The sequence below is a fragment of the Lepidochelys kempii genome, chromosome 11, assembly GCF_965140265.1.
Source record: "Lepidochelys kempii isolate rLepKem1 chromosome 11, rLepKem1.hap2, whole genome shotgun sequence".
Classification (NCBI taxonomy): domain Eukaryota; kingdom Metazoa; phylum Chordata; order Testudines; family Cheloniidae; genus Lepidochelys; species Lepidochelys kempii.
Window position 1 is genome coordinate 45,322,403 of NC_133266.1, and position 22,197 is coordinate 45,344,599.

At 41.0% G+C, this 22,197-nt stretch overlaps 1 protein-coding gene across 1 annotated transcript in view; it reads right to left on the minus strand.

Annotated features, from left to right (window-relative positions):
- The window catches only part of TTN (titin), a 468,699-nt gene that overhangs the window by 438,709 nt on the left and 7,793 nt on the right, over positions 1 to 22,197 (minus strand). The window contains exon 3 of the mRNA XM_073306908.1: positions 244 to 435. Within this exon, the coding sequence (XP_073163009.1) occupies positions 244 to 435 (192 nt within the window). The remainder of the gene's footprint in view (positions 1 to 243; positions 436 to 22,197) is intronic.

The following is a 22,197-nucleotide window of genomic DNA, read 5'->3' on the forward strand; positions in this document are numbered from 1 at the left end:
ATTTTTCATTATTACAACTTCTTTTTTAAGTAAAACATTAGTAAGAGATATCACATTTTTACAGATATTCCTTCTAAATGTTCTGCTCATTTTCATCCTGGAATACCCAAAAACAGGAATGCAGCTGAGGACTTTTTAAAAAAATTAATTGGCCCTTTGCATCAGTAGAAATAGAATGTAACAAACTCTTGGAGGAATTGGGATTTGTTTCAAATTAAGCGGCATTTCATTTTAAATACAAACCTCCAAAGCATTTTCAAAAAATACTGCAGTAAGTTTCAGAAGTGCTCTTCGCTTTTCTAGCATAATGATGAGGGCATCCCAGGCATCCCCCAGAGTCTGTGCCATGGCATCATACACCCGGCTTTGCTCTTTGTTTTCCTCTGCACTCTTGTCTGCTTCACGTAACAGGTCCCATACTTGATCTTCCAAAGACTGTATGCAGGGGTGGGGGAAAGAGATATAGACAAATTTGTTTTTTCTAAGCAGAATTCCAAATAGCACAATGATATTACTTTGGGATACATTTTCAATATGATATCTTTTCAGTTATCCACAACTCTCCTATTATTGGCATATTTTCAACATAAAGTATTAATAATAATGGAAGTGTGGCTATTCCTAGATAGTGTATCAAAAATTTACCCTTTGAATTCAGTTCTGTACTTTGACACTCTCTCATAAAATCCTGGTGAGAAACAGTTCTAAGGGGATCCATCATTCCACATTTAAAATTTACATTCAAATATGCTTAGCTACTTGAATGTAAATCTCTACTGAAACTAGTACATGCTCATGTAATTTGGATATTCATTTGTTAGAACATTATACAGCTAATCAACGCATCCTCCTGCAATGTTGGAGGCAAGTAAAACAAACAAACAAACCAACCCAAATTAAAGCCCTAAAGATATAGCATACAACTCAAATGTAATTACTTCACAACACACCTAGAATCCAGGGGCTAATTAGATTAAACTACATATGTATTGTCTAAGGAAGGCCATAGATTGCATGCAGTATTTCCAGCTCTGCCTGCCACAGTGTTCAAAATGAAACACAAAATTACAATGTTCGGGTTATCACAAGAACGAGTCTAGAGTGTTTCATGCCCTTTACCAAAAGAAAGGTTAACTATTATGCCCTTTCTTGTTCATGTTAAAATCTTCAGAGTGTCTAGAGAGTTGATTGTTTGTACTATACGTGTTTTTCATCTTGGGTCTTTATCATGAGAATAGATTAATAAAGTGCCAATTTTTGCTGTTATTACAGGTATTATCACAAGAATGTATAATGAGAAGAGGAATCTATATAAGGCAAATTAAAATCTATAACAACTCATTCTCATGACACAGACTAATAAGAACAGAAGATAGGAAACCTTAACATTCTCATGACAGAGATCGAACTGAGAATTGGAAATAACAGAAAACTAATTCATTATTGTGCTAAGCGCAGGATCATAATCTCAAAAACCTCCCTAGATGCTTCCCACACATTCTCTGTGAATGTGATAGTCTGACTCTGAATCAGGTGTTAGTCTCTCCTGACTGAAACAGGGCTTTGGGAAACACTTCAATACACAATGGAACCATTATTCCTGACTCAAAAATTTTTAAACAAAAACAAGCATTTTAATCTATCTCAGCACAAGACAGACTAAAGAAAAGATCAGTAATTTTTACTCAGTATTCAAAATAGGAACTATGTATAATCTGATACTGCAAAAAAAATTATTAGACACGGGAATAGATCCAACAAACCCATTATTTGAAACAAATATTGCGCAATACATAGACAAAGTGTGGTAATTAGCTTTATGTTCTCAGCAGTTTCTGCGCTAGCCTTATAGTGACAAACCCATCTCAAAGGACACACAAAAAGTCAATCTTTTTAAACAACTATTTACATTCCCGATTTTATCTCCTGAATGATAGCACAGTACTGGGAACTGCATTCTAATCTTGACTCTGAAAATGACTCCTTCTGTGCCACTGCGCAAATCCCCATCTTTTTCTCCTTAGTTTCCCCATCTAATGATAATAAAAGACGAAACCCTGAAGCTCACACTACTCTTTATTTAAGCAGAAGCCACACTGATTTCAATAGAGTCTTGCCTGAGTAAGAACAAAGATCCTGATTCTGATGTCAATTACACCAATTTTACACATGTAATGCTGTTGAAATCAAAGGAGTGGTTCCTTAAATGACACAGATGAGAGATCAGAATCAGGCCTGGAGTAAAAACTGAGTAAGGCCTTGAGGATTTAACTTCATCATAATAATACTTCCTTTCTCTTCATTTCATTAATGCTTAGTTATCTACCTCACTGGGGTGCTGTGGGGACTAATTAGCTAACATTTGTGAAGTTCTATATTCAGTAAGTGTTAAGTACCATTATTATTAGTCGTAAAAAGAGAAGTACTGGCTCATGATAACTTTTACACCACAGATTTTAAGGCTATATGATTAAATGAAATTTAGAAACCAGCTTTATCAAACTAATGTTAATGGTTAGGCTTAACGAGCCATTACCAAGCTCATGCAAATTTTAAAAGAAAATTCATCTTGCAAGACAATCTTCAGTGTGTGTTTTTTTAAAACTGCTTTCTTTGTTTTCCTTTTATGGGCTTGCATCATTATTTCCTACATTATCTTTTTATAGTGGCATAGCTATATAAATAATGTTGTCTATGTATTCAATTTGCCTAGGCATATGCACAATCTGTACAAAGTCAAGGAGACACTCTAATGCCTAAGTGTTCTATTTAGTCTAAAATATAAGCTATCTTCTGAGTGTTAACTCCAGATTGCCACAGATGCTGGACAAGTGCCAGGCCAATAAGTCTCGGAGAGAAGTTAGCTTGGTTCTTCAAGTCAAAAGGAAGAAGAGTAACTCCATGCCAGAAACTTGTGGAACTGAGAGGCCAGAGTAGGAGAGAAGATAACATATGTGAATGGTGGGAGTTGCAACTCCATATCCTTTCTTCACTGCTGAGGCTACTCAACCCTCAAGCTTGTGCTGTGACATCTTTAATTATCTGGGAACAAAGTGATTACTTTCTGCCCTCCCACTGGAGTTTGGGTGCTGTGGAGAGCATCCTCCCATCAGGTCTGCTGCTATGCAGGGAACCATCCCATCTGCTCCTACTGATGAGGCTTTGAGAGTTCTCATGACCGAGGTCTGGAGAGAAACATCCTGCTCTCATCCTCCACCCCATGACACCAGCACTTGGAAGGGCAGAGTCAGAGAAGAGATTTATATCAGAGTATATGTAGGGTGGGTTGAACATTTCTGTCAAAACATTTTGATGGAAAATTGGGTTTTTGACAAAATGAAATTTTTATGAGATATGTCAGCTTGCTGCAGAAAGTTTTGACTTTTTGTTGAAAAACTGAACTCCCAAAATCAAAAATATTTTGATTTGAAAATGCTGCCATGGTGCCTCCTGAGACTTGTAGCTTAGGAACCTCTTGAATTCTCTCTCCTCTATTGATAAGCCCCTTCGTTTTCAGTTTAAACTGATTTTTACTGAACAAATCCCGTGTTTACAAACAGTATTATTCCTTCCCCCTGGCCTCTCCCTCCGCCCCAATATTCACCCTACTTTTCTCCAGAGAGTCAAAATTTTCTGCAGGAAAAATAACTATTTTCTGACCAACTATAGTACATGGCCCTTCTGCATCTCCCCGGTGACAGCTGCAAAGTGTCATTGGGAGTCATGATCACTTTAAAATTCTCTCACTGTTAAGTAGAGAAATGTGTCAGGCAATGCATTGAACAGGCCTGTAAAGCCAGAAGAGGTAGTTTGAGAGGCCAGTTACCCCACTCAAGGTGTCCAGAATAATCAAAATGGACACTGGGTGAGAGGAAGATGGTCCCTGGGAACAGTTAGTGTTTGGGAGGGGGAAGATCTAGGAAAAAGCCAGGCTATTGTTCCTTTGAGGGCCTGGACCCAGGAGCCTTGGAGAGTGGGAGGGGCAAGGCTCCTCTCTCTCCCAGCTGCCCCAACAGGTGTTTGTTTTTCGGCTCACCTGGGAAGAGGACTGGGTGTGTGAATCAAAAAGGAGGCTCCAAGACCAACGAGGGAGAGCTCACTGAGAGGAGAACTCTGCCAGGACACACACAAAGGGCTGTGGAAACCCTGAACTAATGGGGCAGGCCTGCAGGCTGTGGAGGCCAGGCCTTGAACCAAGCAATCCCAGAAAGGAGGGCTGTGGAAACCCCAAACCTAGGGGTGAACAAAAAGGGGGCTCTTTTGGGAGCTGGACTATGCTGAATAAATTGGATCCCAAGAAAGGTGGAATCTTCTTTTCAAGACATGTGGCTGTGAGTAGATTATTTCCAGCAAGCTGCAGGGACACGAAGGACGGCATGGCAGCGGCACAGCATGCGGCAAGAGGGCACGCTTAGAGACGGAACCCCTCTAAAAGGCCACATTTGACAGCTGGGCTGGAAATAGTTATGACTTCAGCATGCTTCCAAGTGGTGGTGAAGGAGTCCCTTGGAATAAGTAGGTAGCAGGCTCTATGGCTGCACAACCCTGTTCCACATGTAATTAAGTTGGCCCCTACAAGGCACCTCATGCAGCCATCCATGGTACTGCTGGCTGGTCCCACCTCCCTCTCTGGCTTTAAAGCTCCTGAACGGAGACTCCATAACTCTCTTATGACAATTTTCAGAGTAGCAACCGTGCTAGTCTGTATTCGCAAAAAAAAGGAGTACTTGTGGCACCTTAGAGACAAACCAATTGGTTAGTCTCTAAGGTACCACAAATACTCCTTTTCTCTTATGACAACACCACCCTTCTGGGCTTGTTTCACTGGCACAATAGCATCCTGAAGGTCCAATCCAATAGTGTCCAACAAATTAAGAATAATGAACACAAAATCTTCTGCCCCACCTGGGCTCCTCTTCAAACTCGGGCTCCAAAATCTAAAGTAACCCTCTGCAAAGGATTCACCCCTACTTGGGCCCTGTGGCGTCCCTTTCCCACTCTTACAGAGTGGTGCCTTTCAGGGCTTTCTCCTCTGGAGACCTCCCCAAGCTGTTAATCCTGAGGGTTTTTTCCTCCCTTTTGGCTGCCTGCCCGCCTGCCCTGCCTTTTCAGGGCTAGCCAAAGGAGACACCACTTCCCCTCCCCCAGCAGTTTTCTTCAACCAGATTAGCCTGCCTCCTCATCTCCAGGGGATTCTGAAAACCTTTCCCAGGGAACTCCCTCCCTGCTTTCTCTTCTTCCTGTCTCTTTATCGGACCCTGGTGTCCTCTATCCAACCCCACTGGGACGCACTTAACTGATCACTGATCCAAGTCCCCCTTACAGACCATGTTCAGTTCTACACGGAGCACTGCAGTGGATCACAGGAAAATTTCCACTTGTCATAACTATATATACACACAAGAGGAGTGCTGCTCTTATCCAGCCCCTCACATACCAGCCAAGTTACCAATGTAGGTCCTTGGTTAGGTTAATTTCAGGCATCCCTGGTATTCCTAGTAAAAGATTAAGCATACTGAAGGCAAGCTTGCATTATTAATGTAGTCACTTTGCCAGTGTTGTTATATAATGCTGGTAAAATCGGTGGTTAAATGCATTTTGTGTTTATTTCTTTCTAATGATGCTAATTATTCTAATACATTTGTTTCTTAGCTTTTGCATGCTGAATACTAATGGACAATTTTTTTTAATTGAAACCATTTGCCAATAGGTAAATGAGCACACTTGACTATTATACGCTTCTCTCTTTAGATAGAACAGTTTATGCATTCAATAATATATTTTAGTCTGCCAATTAGTTTCTAATGCCAGCTGTTCCAGTTATCATTCATTACATTTCACAGACAGAGTAAAGATAGAATCTGGCATTTATGTTCCTTCAAAAACAAACCTAGATATTGATTCTTAAAAACTATCTTGAAACCACAGCTGGCCTGTTCTCACAGTGATTTTACAAGGCCATCCCAGTAAAAGTATAATATAAATTTTGGAGCCTTTCGTTACCATGAATACATATGCCAGGACAATTCATTCCTATTTCAGACTAGCACAAATGAAAGAGAAAGTTGCAAGTACTTATACATGTCATGCTGCTGTTCTGTGTAGTGCTAAATTTCACCTAAATAATAGACACTTAGTCCCAGATCCCCAAAAGTATTTAAGTTCCTAATTTCTTAATGGGGCCAAAATACCTGTGAGGATTTGGGCCTAAACTAACTATACAGGGTAACGTAACATTAAATGCCCAGAGACTGATGTGCCTATGGTCACACAGTTTAAATACTGTCTTCCTCTTTCAGCTAACTCAACAAATTCAAAGCAATAACAGACTACAGTTTAACACTCAAGCTATTTTATTCTTGGGGGGGAAATGGATCCAGGGAGGGTCACGAGCCAAGAAATAAGACATGAATAAGAAAACAATTAACCTGGGGAATGGTTTATGGTTTTTACTCATACTTTCCATAGGCTCAGTTATTGCTAAGTGACGGAATGTGAGGAGGACACAGGAGGGGAAAACTGGCCAAAAGAGACATTTCATTTAAAGATTGGATTGGTGTCCATCCCTCCCTTCTTATCATTTCAAACCCAGCCACCAGAAAATAACTGCCACATCCTACAAATAGATTACTTAGGTACAGTAATTGCATTGTCCATGTGTAGCACCTCCGGTTTAACGATAATTAAGTCAAAGTCTCTCTGCTAATATCAACTTGCCCTTGCCCTTGTAAAATGTTTAAACAGATAATCTGAGAGTGCTACAGAATTTGATTCTAGTTAACTGTGTGTTTCCCCCTCCCCCAAAGATTCCTGCTTCTTTAAGCAGTAACAGAGCCATGTACAGGACAGCACCTTAAGCAGTGGGTAAATCAATCACAGGACTGTAATATTTAGGGTTTGATACCAAGGGTGAGATCCTCACACTCCTCCCTTTACACCAGAAAAAGGGCTGGAGTGGCATAAAGGGTCCCTGAGAACCCCATATCCAACCAAGGGAGCATTCCCCCAGTGCAGGAATGAAGACAAAAAACCTTAAGGCTGCTTCATGAGGATGCCCTTCAAGCCCTGGCCTATGGAGCATGCTGAGGGTGAGAGAGGGGGTAACAAGGGGTCAGGGCCATCGCATGAAGCACGGTGAAGATTCTGGGCAGCTCTGTAGCTTGTAGAGCAGCCCTGGGACACTGATGTAACTTGAGACCCAGGGCTATCCAAGTTACTCAGGGGGAGGGTGTCTCTCCAGCCCCCAGCTTGGCCAGGGATCAGGAAGGTGCAAAAATGGCTTAAATCCACCATAGCCCTCCTCCCTCTTGGCTGTGAGTTCTGGGCTGCATCTTAAAGACGCACCACAGGTTCTCACCCCCAACATTTTTTTTACTACGCCAAAGATTGTATGAAAGGTTGTGTGATTTCTTGCTACTTCTATAAACTAGATTTCATATTGCAAAATAGTTTCTCCCCTATTTCTAAGCAGGCATTATGTGATGGGTCCTGTAGTCTCCAAGGATACATCTCTCTATTAAAGATGCCATTAAGCTTGTTGAGATTTTTACATAAGGTTTTTTCTGGCATAAAACGATTCCTGATTTCAGCAAAATTACACATAAAATAGAGTCATATTTTTGTAGCAAACAGTGGCTTTAGTGACATGTTTTATTCTCCTTTCTCCTGCATTTAAAGAATGCATATACACAGACCTGTACATTTGTGGCAAAATTTTGGAGGAGACAAGGTTACAGTATCACAGTTCAGGAAACTATTAAAAAATGAAAGAAAAAATGTGTACAATAAGTACCAAACTACCTGTGCAGAACAAGATCTCTGAAAGTTCCCTCATGACCTCTTGGATAGTTAACAACTACTCCTTTACCCAATTCATGCTGATTGTCCTGTAGTTTCAGGCTTCTTCCAGCTTTGTTTTTTCTATCCATATCTTACAGCTTGGGCGGGAACAGGGCTTGCTGCTTCCTATTTCTCTTTGCCTCATTGAACTACACTAAACAGATGTTCTGGAGACCCCCACTGCAAGATTATCTGTCTGAACCTTTGTTTCCTTGAAGTTTTGTCACAGATCTCCTCCTTTACCAATCTCCTATAAACTCCATCTGCTGTCAGGTCTCAGAAGTCCTGGTCTTGCAAACAGTGGATTCAATTGAAAAGGAGTACTTGTGGCACCTTAGAGACTAACCAATTTATTTGAGCATAAGCTTTCATTTGCTACAGCTCACTTCATCGGATGCATACTGTGGAAATTGTAGAAGATCTTTTTATACACACAAAGCATGAAAAAATACCTCCTCCCACCCCACTCTCCTGCTGGTAATAGCTTATCTAAACTGATCACTCTCCTTACGTGTATGATAATCAAGTTGGGCCATTTCCAGCACAAATCCAGGTTCTCTCTCCCCCTCCCCCGCCCCCGACACACACAAACACACTCTCCTGCTGGTAATAGCTTATCTAAAGTGACCACTCTCCTTACAATGTGTATGATAATCAAGGTGGGCCATTTCCAGCACAAATCCAGGGTTTAACAAAAACATCTGAGGGGGGGCGGCGGTAGGAAAAAACAAGGGGAAATAGGTTACCTTGCATAATGACTTAGCCACTTCCAGTCTCTATTCAAGCCTAAGGTAATTGTATCCAATTTGCAAATGAATTCCAATTCAGCAGTCTCTCGCTGGAGTCTGGATTTGAAGTTTTTTTGTTGTAATATCGCAATTTTCATGTCTGTAATCGCGTGACCAGAGAGATTGAAGTGTTCTCTGACTGGTTTATGAATGTTATAATTCTTGACATCTGATTTGTGTCCATTTATTCTTTTACATAGAGACCTGGATTTGTGCTGGAAATGGCCCAACTTGATTATCATACATGTTGTAAGGAGAGTGATCACTTTAGATAAGCTATTACCAGCAGGAGAGTGAGGTGGGGGGAGGTATTTTTTCATGCTTTGTGTGTATAAAAAGATCTTCTACACTTTCCACAGAATGCATCCAATACAGTGAGCTGTAGCTCACGAAAGCTTATGCTCAAATAAATTGGTTAGTCTCTAAGGTGCCACAAGTACTCCTTTTCTTTTTGCGAATACAGACTAACACAACTGTTACTCTGAAACCTGGATTCAATTGGAGATTTTTTGCATCAATTTCAGTTTGCAAAAAAGTGTTCATCTGGGTCCCTTCACTTGCATGCACACAGCCAAGAATATCACAAGTGATTTACATAATTTAAAAAAAAAAACAACATAATTAAGATCCACAACTGGCATGATTAATGTGCTCATTATGGCCCAATCCTGCTCCAGTCAAAGTCAATAGGACTTTTTGTTGCTTAATTCAATGGGAGTAGGATTGGGCTGTTATTCTTCTACTGTTAAAGAGGCATGCTTTCTGCCTGGGTGAAAGGGCCTCACACTGTAGCTGACAACAACTCTGCTTCTTTCCAGAGCTGATGAGATATTTGTCAGATAATATATACTACTAATAGAAGTGAAGACAAGTTCCTTCCTGGCTCCACAGCCAAGGGAGCTGCTTTGCTTTAACCTTTCTACAGCATATTTGAGAAATCATTCCAATATATCAAAGCAGCACTGGAGTGAAAAGCTAATTTTAAATGCATTTTTAAATGTACATTTGTGTTGCTTTAGAACCAAGAGGTTGTTTAGATCCAAGAGGAACTGAATTACTTTTACTATGTCAGAATAGCCAGTTCAAGCTGCCTAAACAACCTACCCACAAGACCAGGAGTTCTCAATTCTCATGTGTGCCTGTGTGTGTGTGTTAGAGCTACACAATTCAGAAATATTTTGCAATTTCACCCAAACCTATAAAGGCACAGTAAAGAAAAAAAAAGTGTTAATACATTGCATTTCACTCATCTTGGATAACAAAAATAGCCTAGTGAGTTTTGCTTTCCTTGTGGTGGCAAAACTTCACTCTGGAGCTAATTAGTAGTAGCCTTAGCACAGGGACCAAAGATGGAATGGGCAAGAGAACAAACCACCTGTTCCCTCTAAAACTGGTCACAAGAGTATAGTGTTGAGGACATAGTGGAGGAGCAATGTGGGAGAGGGTACACATTGCTGCTGCCTATGCCATACCTGTTCTGTGGATAGAGGATTATTATTTGTTTACAATAGTATCCACTTTCCAAACACTAAGGAGGATTGTCTCTGTACTGCAAAGTTTATAATCCAAGTATGGCATAAAGGATGTTAAGTCTCCAGGACTTTCAGTCCAACATCTTTCATGAGCACTAAATTTACTACAATAATATTAAAGAATTAAAAGAAAAGGAAGAACCCTTCTGAATTCTTGTGATCACGCACAGAAACCTCCATTTTGCTATGTGGCCATTAGTCAGGTGAAATTTAATGATTGCACAGACATTTCCTGTTTGTGTGTTGTGAATAAGGCTGAAAAAACCCCTATATTTTTACTTTGCAGAATTTAGCCAAAATTAATGTTTAGCAGCTCATGCAAATCCCTCCCCCAGTATTTGACAAGACAGCATGCAGCCCAAGCCCAGGCAAACATCTCGTCAAAAAGCTTCTCAAGTGGAAGAGTAGCTACTCCTCCTGTGCCTCCATTGTCTGATCTGTATGTCTCTGACTTCCAGGTATGGTAGAGCACTGTAATACCCTGAAGCATTTAGCCAGCTGGTGATCTGCCACAAATGGAGATGCCTAGGACAATGCTTTACTGCTCCCAGAAGTTGTAAATGACTTCACTTAAAGCCATGGGATTATTCATATTTCCTTCCGTAAAACATCTGTCAGCAATCTTTCCACCCCACTACAAAAGTTTTGATTGCTGGCTGCCCACCAAATATAAGCTGCTGCCACAGGGAGGAGGAGCAGTTTAAAATTATGGCTAGGCTTCATAAAATCCCAGTTGGTGGAGCCTGCTGACAGGGAATATGATGAGTCAGCACAGCACCATCTGCCCTGGGTAAAGAGAGAAGGTAGTCGCGACTTTGTACCACTACAGCCTTCCCCTGTCAGGCTTCCTGCTTCTGGGGACCTGTGTCTGAGCTTACTCTGGAAGAAACTGGAAAAACCCTAGGCCGAACCTGGTCCTGGTGCTTTTCCACCTTCATGTTAGTGGAGTAGCTTTGAATAGCGATTAATCAAAATCCTAGGTACAGCGTCAAGTAGACATTTTGGGGGAGGGATCCAGCGCCTGAGGTGGGGAATGGATGACATTAAAATATCTTTGCCTATGTGTGTACCCCTACATATATCACCGGAGTACCCTGTTCTCACTTACCAGGTTTACCTACTGATTCCAAAGCCAATCGGGTATACTAATATTTACTCACCAGCCTCTGTATTACAAGGTTAAACGTCTTTAAATAAAATAGAGCAAAGCAACTAGTTAGGTAAACACAGCTTGGATGTGAAGAAAGAGTGTAGCTTGAGGCAACAATGCCCATTATCATGCATCATCAATCATTTAGATAGTTCCTAGTATTTTTGTTAAACAAGCTGTAGTGCAGTAATGAGCATTTTGTCTCCACTATGAGTAGCATTAGCAATGCTGCGTGTTTGGGAAAGGCTGGAGGAGGAGAAGGTGAATGCAGGCAAAGTGTGGAGAGCTGTTATTAAATACTTGTATATATAACAAATACATTCTGCTTTCGTAACAGTAGTTTCAATATTACTCGTTTTAAAAGTTTATGGGAAGATAATTAGTAACAGAAGGGAATATTATATATTTCCTTTTTATCCGGACATAAAATGGTCTCCTGCACAGCAATTTTCTAGGAATGGTAGCATTTATTATCCAGCATGAGGTTTTGCTAACATTCTGGATCAGCTCTCTAACTAATGTAGTGTAAAAAAATTAAATGAACATTTGCTATTCATGGTTTTTGTACTAATTTAACATCTTGCAGTACAAAAGTACTAGTTGAAAGAGCAGGCATGATTTAAAACTACAGGTAAAATATTACTTTCAAAACTTCTATATATGCGATAAACCCATGCATATACATTGCTTTGACATTAAAGTCAGAATTTGCAACAAACCCTACACAATTGCCATAGTTACATCTCATTCTTAATACTTCATTGGGAAAATACTGTGGAGATTGAGATACATACGGCAGAAACTGTTGGCAAATGCTGATGTTTTAAAAGTGCTGACTGCTGCATTTTATGTTTTGGAATAAAACAAGAAAAGCTGAAATAAGGGTAGAGGGGCAAGGGAAGGCCTCTCTTTCGGAAGTTTCCTTTATGGTTTTCTCCCTCCCAGTCACATAAATCGTGTCACCCAGTGGGATTAGAATCAATAGGTATGACTAAGCCAATTATTTGTAATCAGCCGCAAGGAAGATTTAGGTTAGATATTAGGAAACACTTTCTAACCATGAGGATAATTAAGCATCAGAATAGGCTTCCAAGTAGGTGGAATCCCCATCAGCAAAGGTTTTTAAGAATAGGTTAGACAAACACCTGTCAGGGATGGTCTAGATATACTTTGTCCTGCCTCCATGCAGGGGGCTGGACTAGATGACCTCTCGAGGTCCATTCCAGTCCTAAATTTCTATGATTCTGTGTGTAGTCATCTTGATTTTATATCAGCCTCAACATGAGGACTTCAATAGCACAGATATAGGTGTGATGTTTTTTGCAGGAGTGGTGGGTGAAATTCTGTGGCCTGCGTTGTGCAGGAGGTCAGACTAGATGATCATAATGGTCCCTTCTGACCTAAAGAAATATCTATGTTAAAGGGAAGCTCCAAATACTAACAACTTTTCTGATGACTTTAGACAGACAAGTTGAATATTTAGTGTAGGCCCCTTTGTTCTAAAAAGGCTTTTCACAAATCTAATTGGCTCAGTAGTTTAAAATATGTAATTAATAAGCAAGAGGTGACTGCATGCCAAATTTGTTTCATTGTCAGAGTAAAATATGAAAATGTTTGAAAGAGAGTATAAATGGTTAAAAGTAAACGAAAGAATTTTTTTAAAAACTATCTCTGATGTTTAAATAACCCAAGGTGGTATTAGTAACAGAGAAAAAAGTTTTGAAATATATGGTATTGTAATACTCACTTATAAAAATCACAGAGATTTATTGGGACACTGCAAGTACCAACTCCAGCACACACAGGCAGGACTGAACTTTCTGCTAAACCTCCCTCTTCCCCACTCCCAGGTCAGAACAACAACATACAAGACAACAACTTAACACTAAGATATAGCATATCAACTGGTGGAGTTGCTGTCTATATTAAACATTATAGCCTCCCCCAGTTACATAAGAATCTAAACAATAACTCCCAGGAATCCAAGTAGTCTATCATCCACACAGGTTTCCTATATTCAGTCATGGACACTTCACTCATAGTTGGATCTAGATTATCAGAGAGGCTGATTATCATAGAGGACATGAACGCTGTACTCTCTGTTGAAGATGGCAGTGTGTTGAAATCCTGAAATACCATGGCAATTCCTCCTCCACAGGCAATCTCCCATTACAATCCATGGTAACTTGTTGTGGTACTTCCAAATCCTCTTCTGCATCCCTCTGGAATACTTGCAGAGCTTCCTCAGTGTTTGCCTCCCCTTTCTTTAAGTGAATCTGTGCCTTAGTTCTCAATGCACTACAAAGGGGGGGACTTCTTGCTTTTTATATCATATTATTTTTGCGTATTACCTTAGTGGGGGATATAAACATTACAAGTAGGTTTAATGCATGCAGCAACTTACAATCATTTTATAGAACCTAAAAACATCCTTACAAGTTTAACACCTATCTTGAACGACACTAACAGAGGTGAGCTGGTCTGGTTTCCAGCTATGAATTTGTCCATTCTCAGCTGATGCCTACAGCCTTGGAAAGAGCTGGCACCTGGTCTCCAGCTTCACGCACCTGATCATATTTCCCAAATTCGTCATTATAACTGGAGAATACACTGCCAGGTAGTCCAATAGTTTCTTTTCGTTGCCTTCTGTGGCTGCTTCTGTCAAGTCAATCCCTAGCTCTTTTACTCATTGGGCTGCTTCACAGCTATTGATCTCTGCAGTACAAATTTTCTTTCTTTTTCAGCACTGGATTGTTCTCCATGGATCAAACTTATTTCAGATCCTGGGTCCAACAGCATTGTGGTTTTCCAGCTGTCAATGTCTCCAGACAAACGACAACAGGCAACTGAGCAGCTCTTCACAGGGGCCGTTTTAATAACTGCAGATGGTGGCCTTATTTCATTAGCAGCTTCTAGTTTGGCTTGGTGTGGCTTTCTTCTGCTTGTGCAAGTCCATCTCCAGTAACCTTTTCCTCCACATTGCTTGGGACCCACTTGAGAAACAGTCTCCCTCGTATAACCCAGAAGACATCTGTGAATAGCTTACACCTGTGCCTTGAAATTTTTTAGCCACTTCCCTAGCAATAATTGCTTGAAGTGCTGCATATAAAGGAATCACCCTGAGGCTGGGAATTAACAGCTGACACCTTTAAGGAAACCCCAATTTCTGCTTCCACATTTTGAATTCTGTGTAGAATGTGGTCCATAGGTTTATCCAGTATGGTATCTTCTTTCACCAGAAGGTTATGACGTTCCCTTGCTAAACCATTTATAAACTGACTTTTCACATAGGATTCTCTCATAACTTGTCATTGGCCAGAGGCCCCTCCCTGTACTGCTAGTTCCAGATTTGGAACAACAAATTCTGCTTCACTTGAGCCACCTCCTGACATGCTGGCTCAGGGAAAGACTTACTGAACAGTCTCCTTGGTGTACACAAATAATTATGCAGGGCTTCCCCATCCTGCCTATTCCTGGCTTAACATTCCTTCTAGTATTTCAAAAGGGCCAATCCCCCTTCCTAACGGTCATTTAACTATTAGCACAACTGTTTAGATGATGGATGATCTGCACAGGGAAGCTGCTGGTAACATGCTTTGGCATTACCATCCAAAAACACTGTGCTGCTTATTCATCAGTCCACTCGTTCACAGACAGCAACAGCTCAAAGTCTGTCAAGTACTCACCGATTTCAGTCTCATCTGCTTGACCAGCAAATTTCTTCTCAGGCGAATTGCTTTTGCCATCTTGAAGCTGCTGCCAGCAGTTGTAATACTAACTTATAGAATCACAGAGATTTACTGGGACACTACAAGTACCAACTCCGGTACACACAGGCAGGACTGAACTTCCTGCTAGCCCCCGAAGACAGATCAACAATCTAACAACATACTAGACAACAACTGATACCGGTCAAGGTGCTGTCTGCACTAAACATTATAGACTTTATCTTGACAGTTTCTTTTTCAACTTTCTCCTTTAAATATGTACCACTTCTATGAAGCAGCTAAAGATTAGCTCATTTCTATTTTCATTTTTTTGAATTGTGTCTTCTGTACAATTACAGACACCTGATGTATCTCCAAAATATGTTTGACATTGTCCATTTCCCGAGGAACAGAGTACAGTAGTATTTTCAAAGGCTAAACTAGATATAGTACTTAAAGGAACCATTTGCAGGATATTTTACCCAGAGAGGAAGAGTGGAAATACATGATAGTCTTGTGTGTATTATGGTTTTATTGACATGAGTTTGAGATTACCCTATTACTCATTATTGGCAAAGCTATGAATTAGTCATCCCATATCACACCACTGTATTCTGTATATGCCAAAATTATTCAACAGAAAAAATATTTTAGGAATAGTTTCACTGGGGGACTGCTATTGTTCATATCTGATACTATTTTTCATATCTTTCCAACTGTGAATCCAAGCTCCCTTTGTGCCATGAGTCCAACTGTTCAGGCCTCATAGGAAGAGAAAAGTTATAACAAATTTTGGAAACTTCTAAAATTATCTAAAATCACTTCATATAAATCATATCATCTGATTTTAAGGTCTGAAACCTTGTGATTCACCCAGGCTACAAACAAATACCTTTGGAAAGGGGGGACATATTGTGTTCTCCAGTGATCCTGTATAAAGCAGCCATTTCTAATCCTGACAATTCATGAGATAACAGACCTTCAACTTGTCCTTGATCCAAGACCAGATGCTAGCAATCTTGGGCCCCAGACCAGTGTAATTTGGGGGAGGAAGTGGGGCAAAGTGCGAAATTCTATTTTGAGGGGAAAAAGAAAAATATTTTATGGCATCTTGTTTTATTCCTTTGCCATCTAGCGAATAGCTATGAAACCCATGGGCAAAGTCTATGGCTCCATCCCTCTTGAGTGGCACTGTCCACAGAAAAGATAAGCACCTTCAGCTACCAGTTACTACATTAGCTCATGTGGCTAATGATGGTGCTGTAGATCTAAAGTTCCCAACCCTGCTGATGATCCATATGGGGGTTACAATTTATTTTTTTATATTTATATATTATTTATTTTTTATATTAAAAAAATTTATTTTTTCCATTTTGGAAAATTACATATAAAAATCTCTACATTAAAAGAACATTAATGTTGTTAAGTCAAGCACTCAGAAGACAGGAAATTGCAGATTAAGGTTGTCTCTGCAACTTTAATTTGGCCCTTATGGGTGCCTGCATTATGATACAGTCTTCAATTACATACTTTTTTTCCCACAGGACTCCTGCCTTATTCAGTGCACAGGGTGGACATGCTCTGGAGAAGAATCAGGGGTGAGGAGTGAATGGGGATGTTGGGTATAGGACCCCAACTTCATTTATTGCAGAATTTGAAAGGTGTGTAGTGAATGAGGCAGGGGATTGCAGGAAGAGAAAGGATGGTCTCCTAATTAAGGCAGATGGTTGCCACCCTGAAGAACTGAACTGAGTCTCTGCCTCTGCCACAGAGCTCCTGTGTGATGGTGGACAAGTTACATAAACCGAAACTTCCACAGGTGGGCACTGGGTGTTTCAAGTTCTGGGTGCCCAACCTCAGACACTTGAAGTTGGATTTGCGGAAGTGCTGAGCACTCAGAACTGCAACTGAGATCAATAGGAGCTCTGTTCTGAGCATATGAAGTACTATAAGATACAGGTGCTCTGAAACATCGGGTGTTAGGCTTTGCAAATTGGGAACACAAAATTAACTGATGCTATTGACAATTTTGGCTTTTAACTCTGTACCTTAGTTCCCCAGATGTAATACGGGGATAATACATGCTATCTCATCTCACAGGGCTGTTGTGAAGATAAATTGATTGGTGTTTGAAAAGCACTAAGATCCTATGATTAGAGCACCATAGAAAAGCCAATGAGCAAATTAATAGTGCTGTTAATGTACAGTAAATAATGATGGCCACACATTAAATTATTAAGATAAAAAGATATATTAAATAGTTACTCATTCAGTGAGCACCATCAATCTGTGCACCAAAGGAGGCAAGGGTCCTGTGGAAAAAATAGTGTGTGATCATGTAATTAAAGACTGTATCATCTTTAAGGGGGCCAAATTAAGGTCACATGGGTATCCTTACTTTTGACATTTCCTAATTTTGTAATTGACTTTGCGACCTTAACATTCTTTTTAACATAGTAAAAGATGTACTATGGATGTAATATGCATATAAACTGATACGTAGATTACACTCTTGTTTAATTACTGTTGAGATAAAACGTGCTGTGACAACCATATCCGGATACATAGTTTAATACATGCTGTGCTCAAGCCATAACTAAAATTAGGTCCTTCAGATGTAGCATACTGTGTACTTATAACAAGTATTTACACTGATTACATGATAGAATAGGAACAAGAAAGATTGTGTGTGTTCTATGGGCCAGATTCTGCCACTTATTCTTGAGTCTTGAGAAGTCTGTGATACCACCTGCGCCCCCGCTAAAGGGCATATCCTGGTCCATGTCTCCAGCCTGAGTAAAGTGTTGTACTCGAGTACTGGGAGCAGAATTCTGTCTCCAGCTCCAGAGCATCAGCAGAACCATTCGACAGGGGCTACCGTAATCTCAGAACTACAGAGACTTTAGGTCTGCTGCATCGCAAACACACACAGGAAACCGTTATGTTGATGTATATAGTCACTGCTCACTCTGCTTTCCCCAACACCCAAACCTGCCCTGTCCGCTACACAAATGAAGACCCTTTAGAGGCCATTACTTAGCCCGAATATTTAGCCCACAGGAGCCTGTATTCCATTTATCTGCGTACTAGGGACAGGGCCCCCTGTGACAGATATTACAACACGATGCAGTATATTTAGGGACCACTGTATTACAGTTATGAATGGTTTCTCTAGGATTGTGTTCTGATCCATGAAAGATGATTACCACAGCTCTTCCTGGAACTAAAAACATGTGTCTGTGTGATTACCCCCAGAGAGGTTCAACACCCTGGGGATGGTTTGCATAGATTGCTTCAGGCTGGCTGTTCCAGAGACAGAGAGCTAGTCTACCCTAGAACCGCTACAGCTGCGGTGCTGCAGTGCTGCTCGTGCAGACTCTCCGTGCCGGCGGGATAGAGCTCTCCCATCGGCATAGTTACTCCACCTCCCCAAGCAGCAACAGCTATATTGGCGGGACAGCTTCTCCCTCCAACATAGCACTGTCCACACATCGGTGTAACTTACGTCTCTCAGGGGGGGCGGGAGGGGGGCGCCTAGCTTTTCCACACCCCTGAACAACTTAAGTTATACCAAAGTAAGCACTAATGTGTACAAGCCCTAAGGGACAAAGAAAGGTCTTCTGGGTGAGCTTGAACTGACACAGGGTCTCCATTTTGATTCTGCAGGCAGGACTTTTTGTCTGGGCGGGGAGAACAATCCTTGAGGAAGGCTTGGACGAGATGTTGGCCTACTAGGGCCCCGTAAGGAAGGTGGGCAATTCCTGGTATGTTTATTAGTAAGCATGTAGGAACTATTATTGGTTTATATATGTTTTCTCCATGATGCTTTACCCTAAGAATAAATGTATTCTGCCAAGAAAGAGCTGTGTGGTAACTGTAACTGCTGTTCTTAGCCTTAAGAGGGAAGGCAACACACAGGGGCTGGCCTTTAGGCAGACTGGCTTGTTGGGACAATATGATGTATGGCAGAAGGGCTGTGAAGCCTTAAAACCCCCAATCAGAAGGGAGTGAGACAAGGGCCCTGCCCAGAGACAGGTGACAACTGGTGAGAGGCATTATAATATATATATATTATAATAATTACAGAGGCATTATGGTTCTCTTTCCTCACTTCTCAGTTCCCCCAGATTCTTCGCAGGCAAATGAACCACAAATACATTCTTCAAAGACGGACTTGCAAATAATTCACCAGTCTCGTATTTCACATAATACCTCAATAGTCTCAGATTTCACCAGGTTTAGATGCTGTGTCTTAGAAGTCTACAGTGGAGACTTGTGGCCCAACATTTTTGAGTGGTTATCTACACTCTTCACTGGTTGACAGGTGACAAGCCTGAGACCTGCCTGGGCTCTCCTGGAGTGCACCACAGAGGAAGGATGCAAGTTTAGTTACCCTGAAACCCAGAATAGTCCAAAGGAGTTTTCATTGTATTTATCAGTGTAAGAGCTATTCGGGTTAGGGACCACCACTTACTATGTGCTTCCACAGCACCTAGCACAATGGGGTCCTGATATGACTGGAGCTCTCAAGGCACTACTACAAATTATAAAATAATAATGACAAACTTCCAGCAGAAATGGGCTTAGCACAGCTCTCCATATCCTGGCCAAAAGGCAACCTTCTTTCAGCTACCCTGGGAAGACTGGTGTTGACCCCAAAAGTACCAAGTTTGAGCCTCTGCTCTCGTAGTGTGCAGAACATGTATTCTGAGTTCAGGCCCTGAATAGGGGACATCAGTTAATTAGATTGTTTGCTCTATGGTCCCATAAGTATTTTGCAGCCCCCACAGCCGACATTCCTTGTGCTTCCTCACGGATTTGCCTCTCTAAGTCTGTAACATCGTATATCTAAAAAACTAGAGAACATTACTATTGATGTCCTTTCCCCCTGTTCTGCTTGCTGAATTACCAAATGATGCAACAGGGAGATCATAAACCACCTTCACTCCCTGAAGTGCTATCTCACTCCTCTGACTCCACTCCTGACTCTTAATTCTATATAACATACTGCACAGAAAAATAAATGAAACAATACACGTCTAATTTAAGCCTGTCAGAAGCAAAAGATACAGAATTAAATTATTGAACATTATTGTTGAGCCCTCAGAACAGTGGGTGACCTTGTATAGAATATATGTCCTTTAATTTTATTCTCAGTTAAGGTAAGATTGAAAACTCTGAATTTCCTTAATGTTATTTTAGCACATTTTTAATTTAATTTCCTCAATTTTATCAATAAAAACACATATATATATATATATATATATATATATATACACACACACACACACCACAACACACTTACAAACCTAAATGTTCTAAATTGTTTGTGACAAAGGGCACTTACCCTGCTTGCACATATGCAAACTCTTTTGTTACACGCAAACTCCAAGACATGGAAACCCATATATGCCCGTCAGAGTTTGCACTTGTATATATGCCCAAAAGTGTGCCTACAATTTAACATGTAGTTGAAAGTATAGTCCAAAATTCCTTCCACTGGAAGCTCTATTCACTGGAAAAAACTGTAGTCAACCCATTAGGTCGACAGATCAGGAGAGCAGCAAAATGATTTCCTCAAGGCAGGTGGGCTTTGTCTGGACTGGCAGGAAAAAAAGACAGTGGCTCCTTTAAGGGTCCCCCCCTCAGGATATGGGAGGGCAGAAAGCATCACCTGAGCTGGTGTCAGGCCAGTGGGACTCAAGTAAGCCTTTGGCCCCTGCACACCTGGGGCAGGGCATATAAACCCTGTCCCTCTGGCCTGAGTCATCTCTCTTGCCTGGTGAGCAGCTATAAGGAGGCAACAAAGGGGCCTGCCATGGTTACACATGGCCAGGGACAACCCGCCCACCACCATGTGGGGCTAGGAGTCCCCAGGAGCCTCAGGGTGACCAGCAAGGTCCCAGTGAGGACAGATTGGAATCACCCCAGGATCACAATAGAGGCAGCGAGAGAAGCAGCAAGGCGCAGAGCAAACCAAGAGTGTAGGTGTTTTCCCCCCAGTGGGAGTCAGTCAAGCTTATTGCTGGTGATCCAGTGCAGGTGCTTGGTCCATAGGGGAGTCTAGTTATGTGATAAACCAGAATCGGAAGTAGACTTAGGGAAAGGCATCCCCTGAAGAAACTGGAGAATGGGCTTGGGCATACAAATGTCTGGTAAAATGAGGATATCAGCCACTTTATCCAGCCCCTTAACCATCATATGAGGAAAGGGCAGAGGGTCCCGCCAACAAGCTAGCACCAACTGTGTAGAGTGGGGGGAGAGGGGGCTGCTGCTGGCAGCCCTTCACCAGGTAGAAACAATTAAGGAAGGAATCTTGACCTGCACTGTATGAATTATTGCCAGACAGTTGAAAAATGAGTTAAATAATAAAACTGAGGCCTAATTAAACCACATCCCTTGCACCTTCCCCCCACCCCCTGCCCCCATGTGTCCTCAGCAATGTACTGGACAATTGTATCAAGTAATTAGATTCTTTAAATGCAACTGAATAATTACAGAGGCATTATGGTTCTCTTTCCTCATTTCTCAGTTCCCCCAGATTCTTCGCAGGCAAATGAACCACAAATACATTCTTCAAAGACGGACTTGCAAATAATTCACCAGTCTCGTATTTCACGTAATACCTCAATAGTCTCAGATTTTACCAGGTTTAGATGCTGTGTCTTAGAAGCCTACAGTGGAGACTTGTGGCCCAACATTTTTGAGTGGTTATCTACACTCTTCACTGGTACTTTTCAGATTAATCAGTGTTTACATATCGGTTTTGAAATGGTCAAGTGCTAATAAAGCTGTTCCCTGGAAGCCCAAAATATAGTAATAATGCATTATTTTGGTGCTCAAATATTATTTCAGTGGGAATTTGGGGTACGCAAGTGTGAGGGCTGGCTGGTGAACTGAGCCTAAAGTTATCTGAGGAAACCACTGAAAGAGAATATAGAACCTCACAATGTCACTTTTACATTCGCTTTTCTGACTACAACTGCACTTTCAACCCGAGAAAACAATTTTATAATGGAAAACAACTGATCTTTTCTTTTAATGGCATTGCTGAGCATCTCTGTAATTAAATGTAAATAACTCAGAAAACAGAGATTAACAGATAATTTGCCCCATATCTAATTTACTGAAAAATAAGCATTATATGAAAATATTTATTTTGTATGAAACAAATAAAAGGC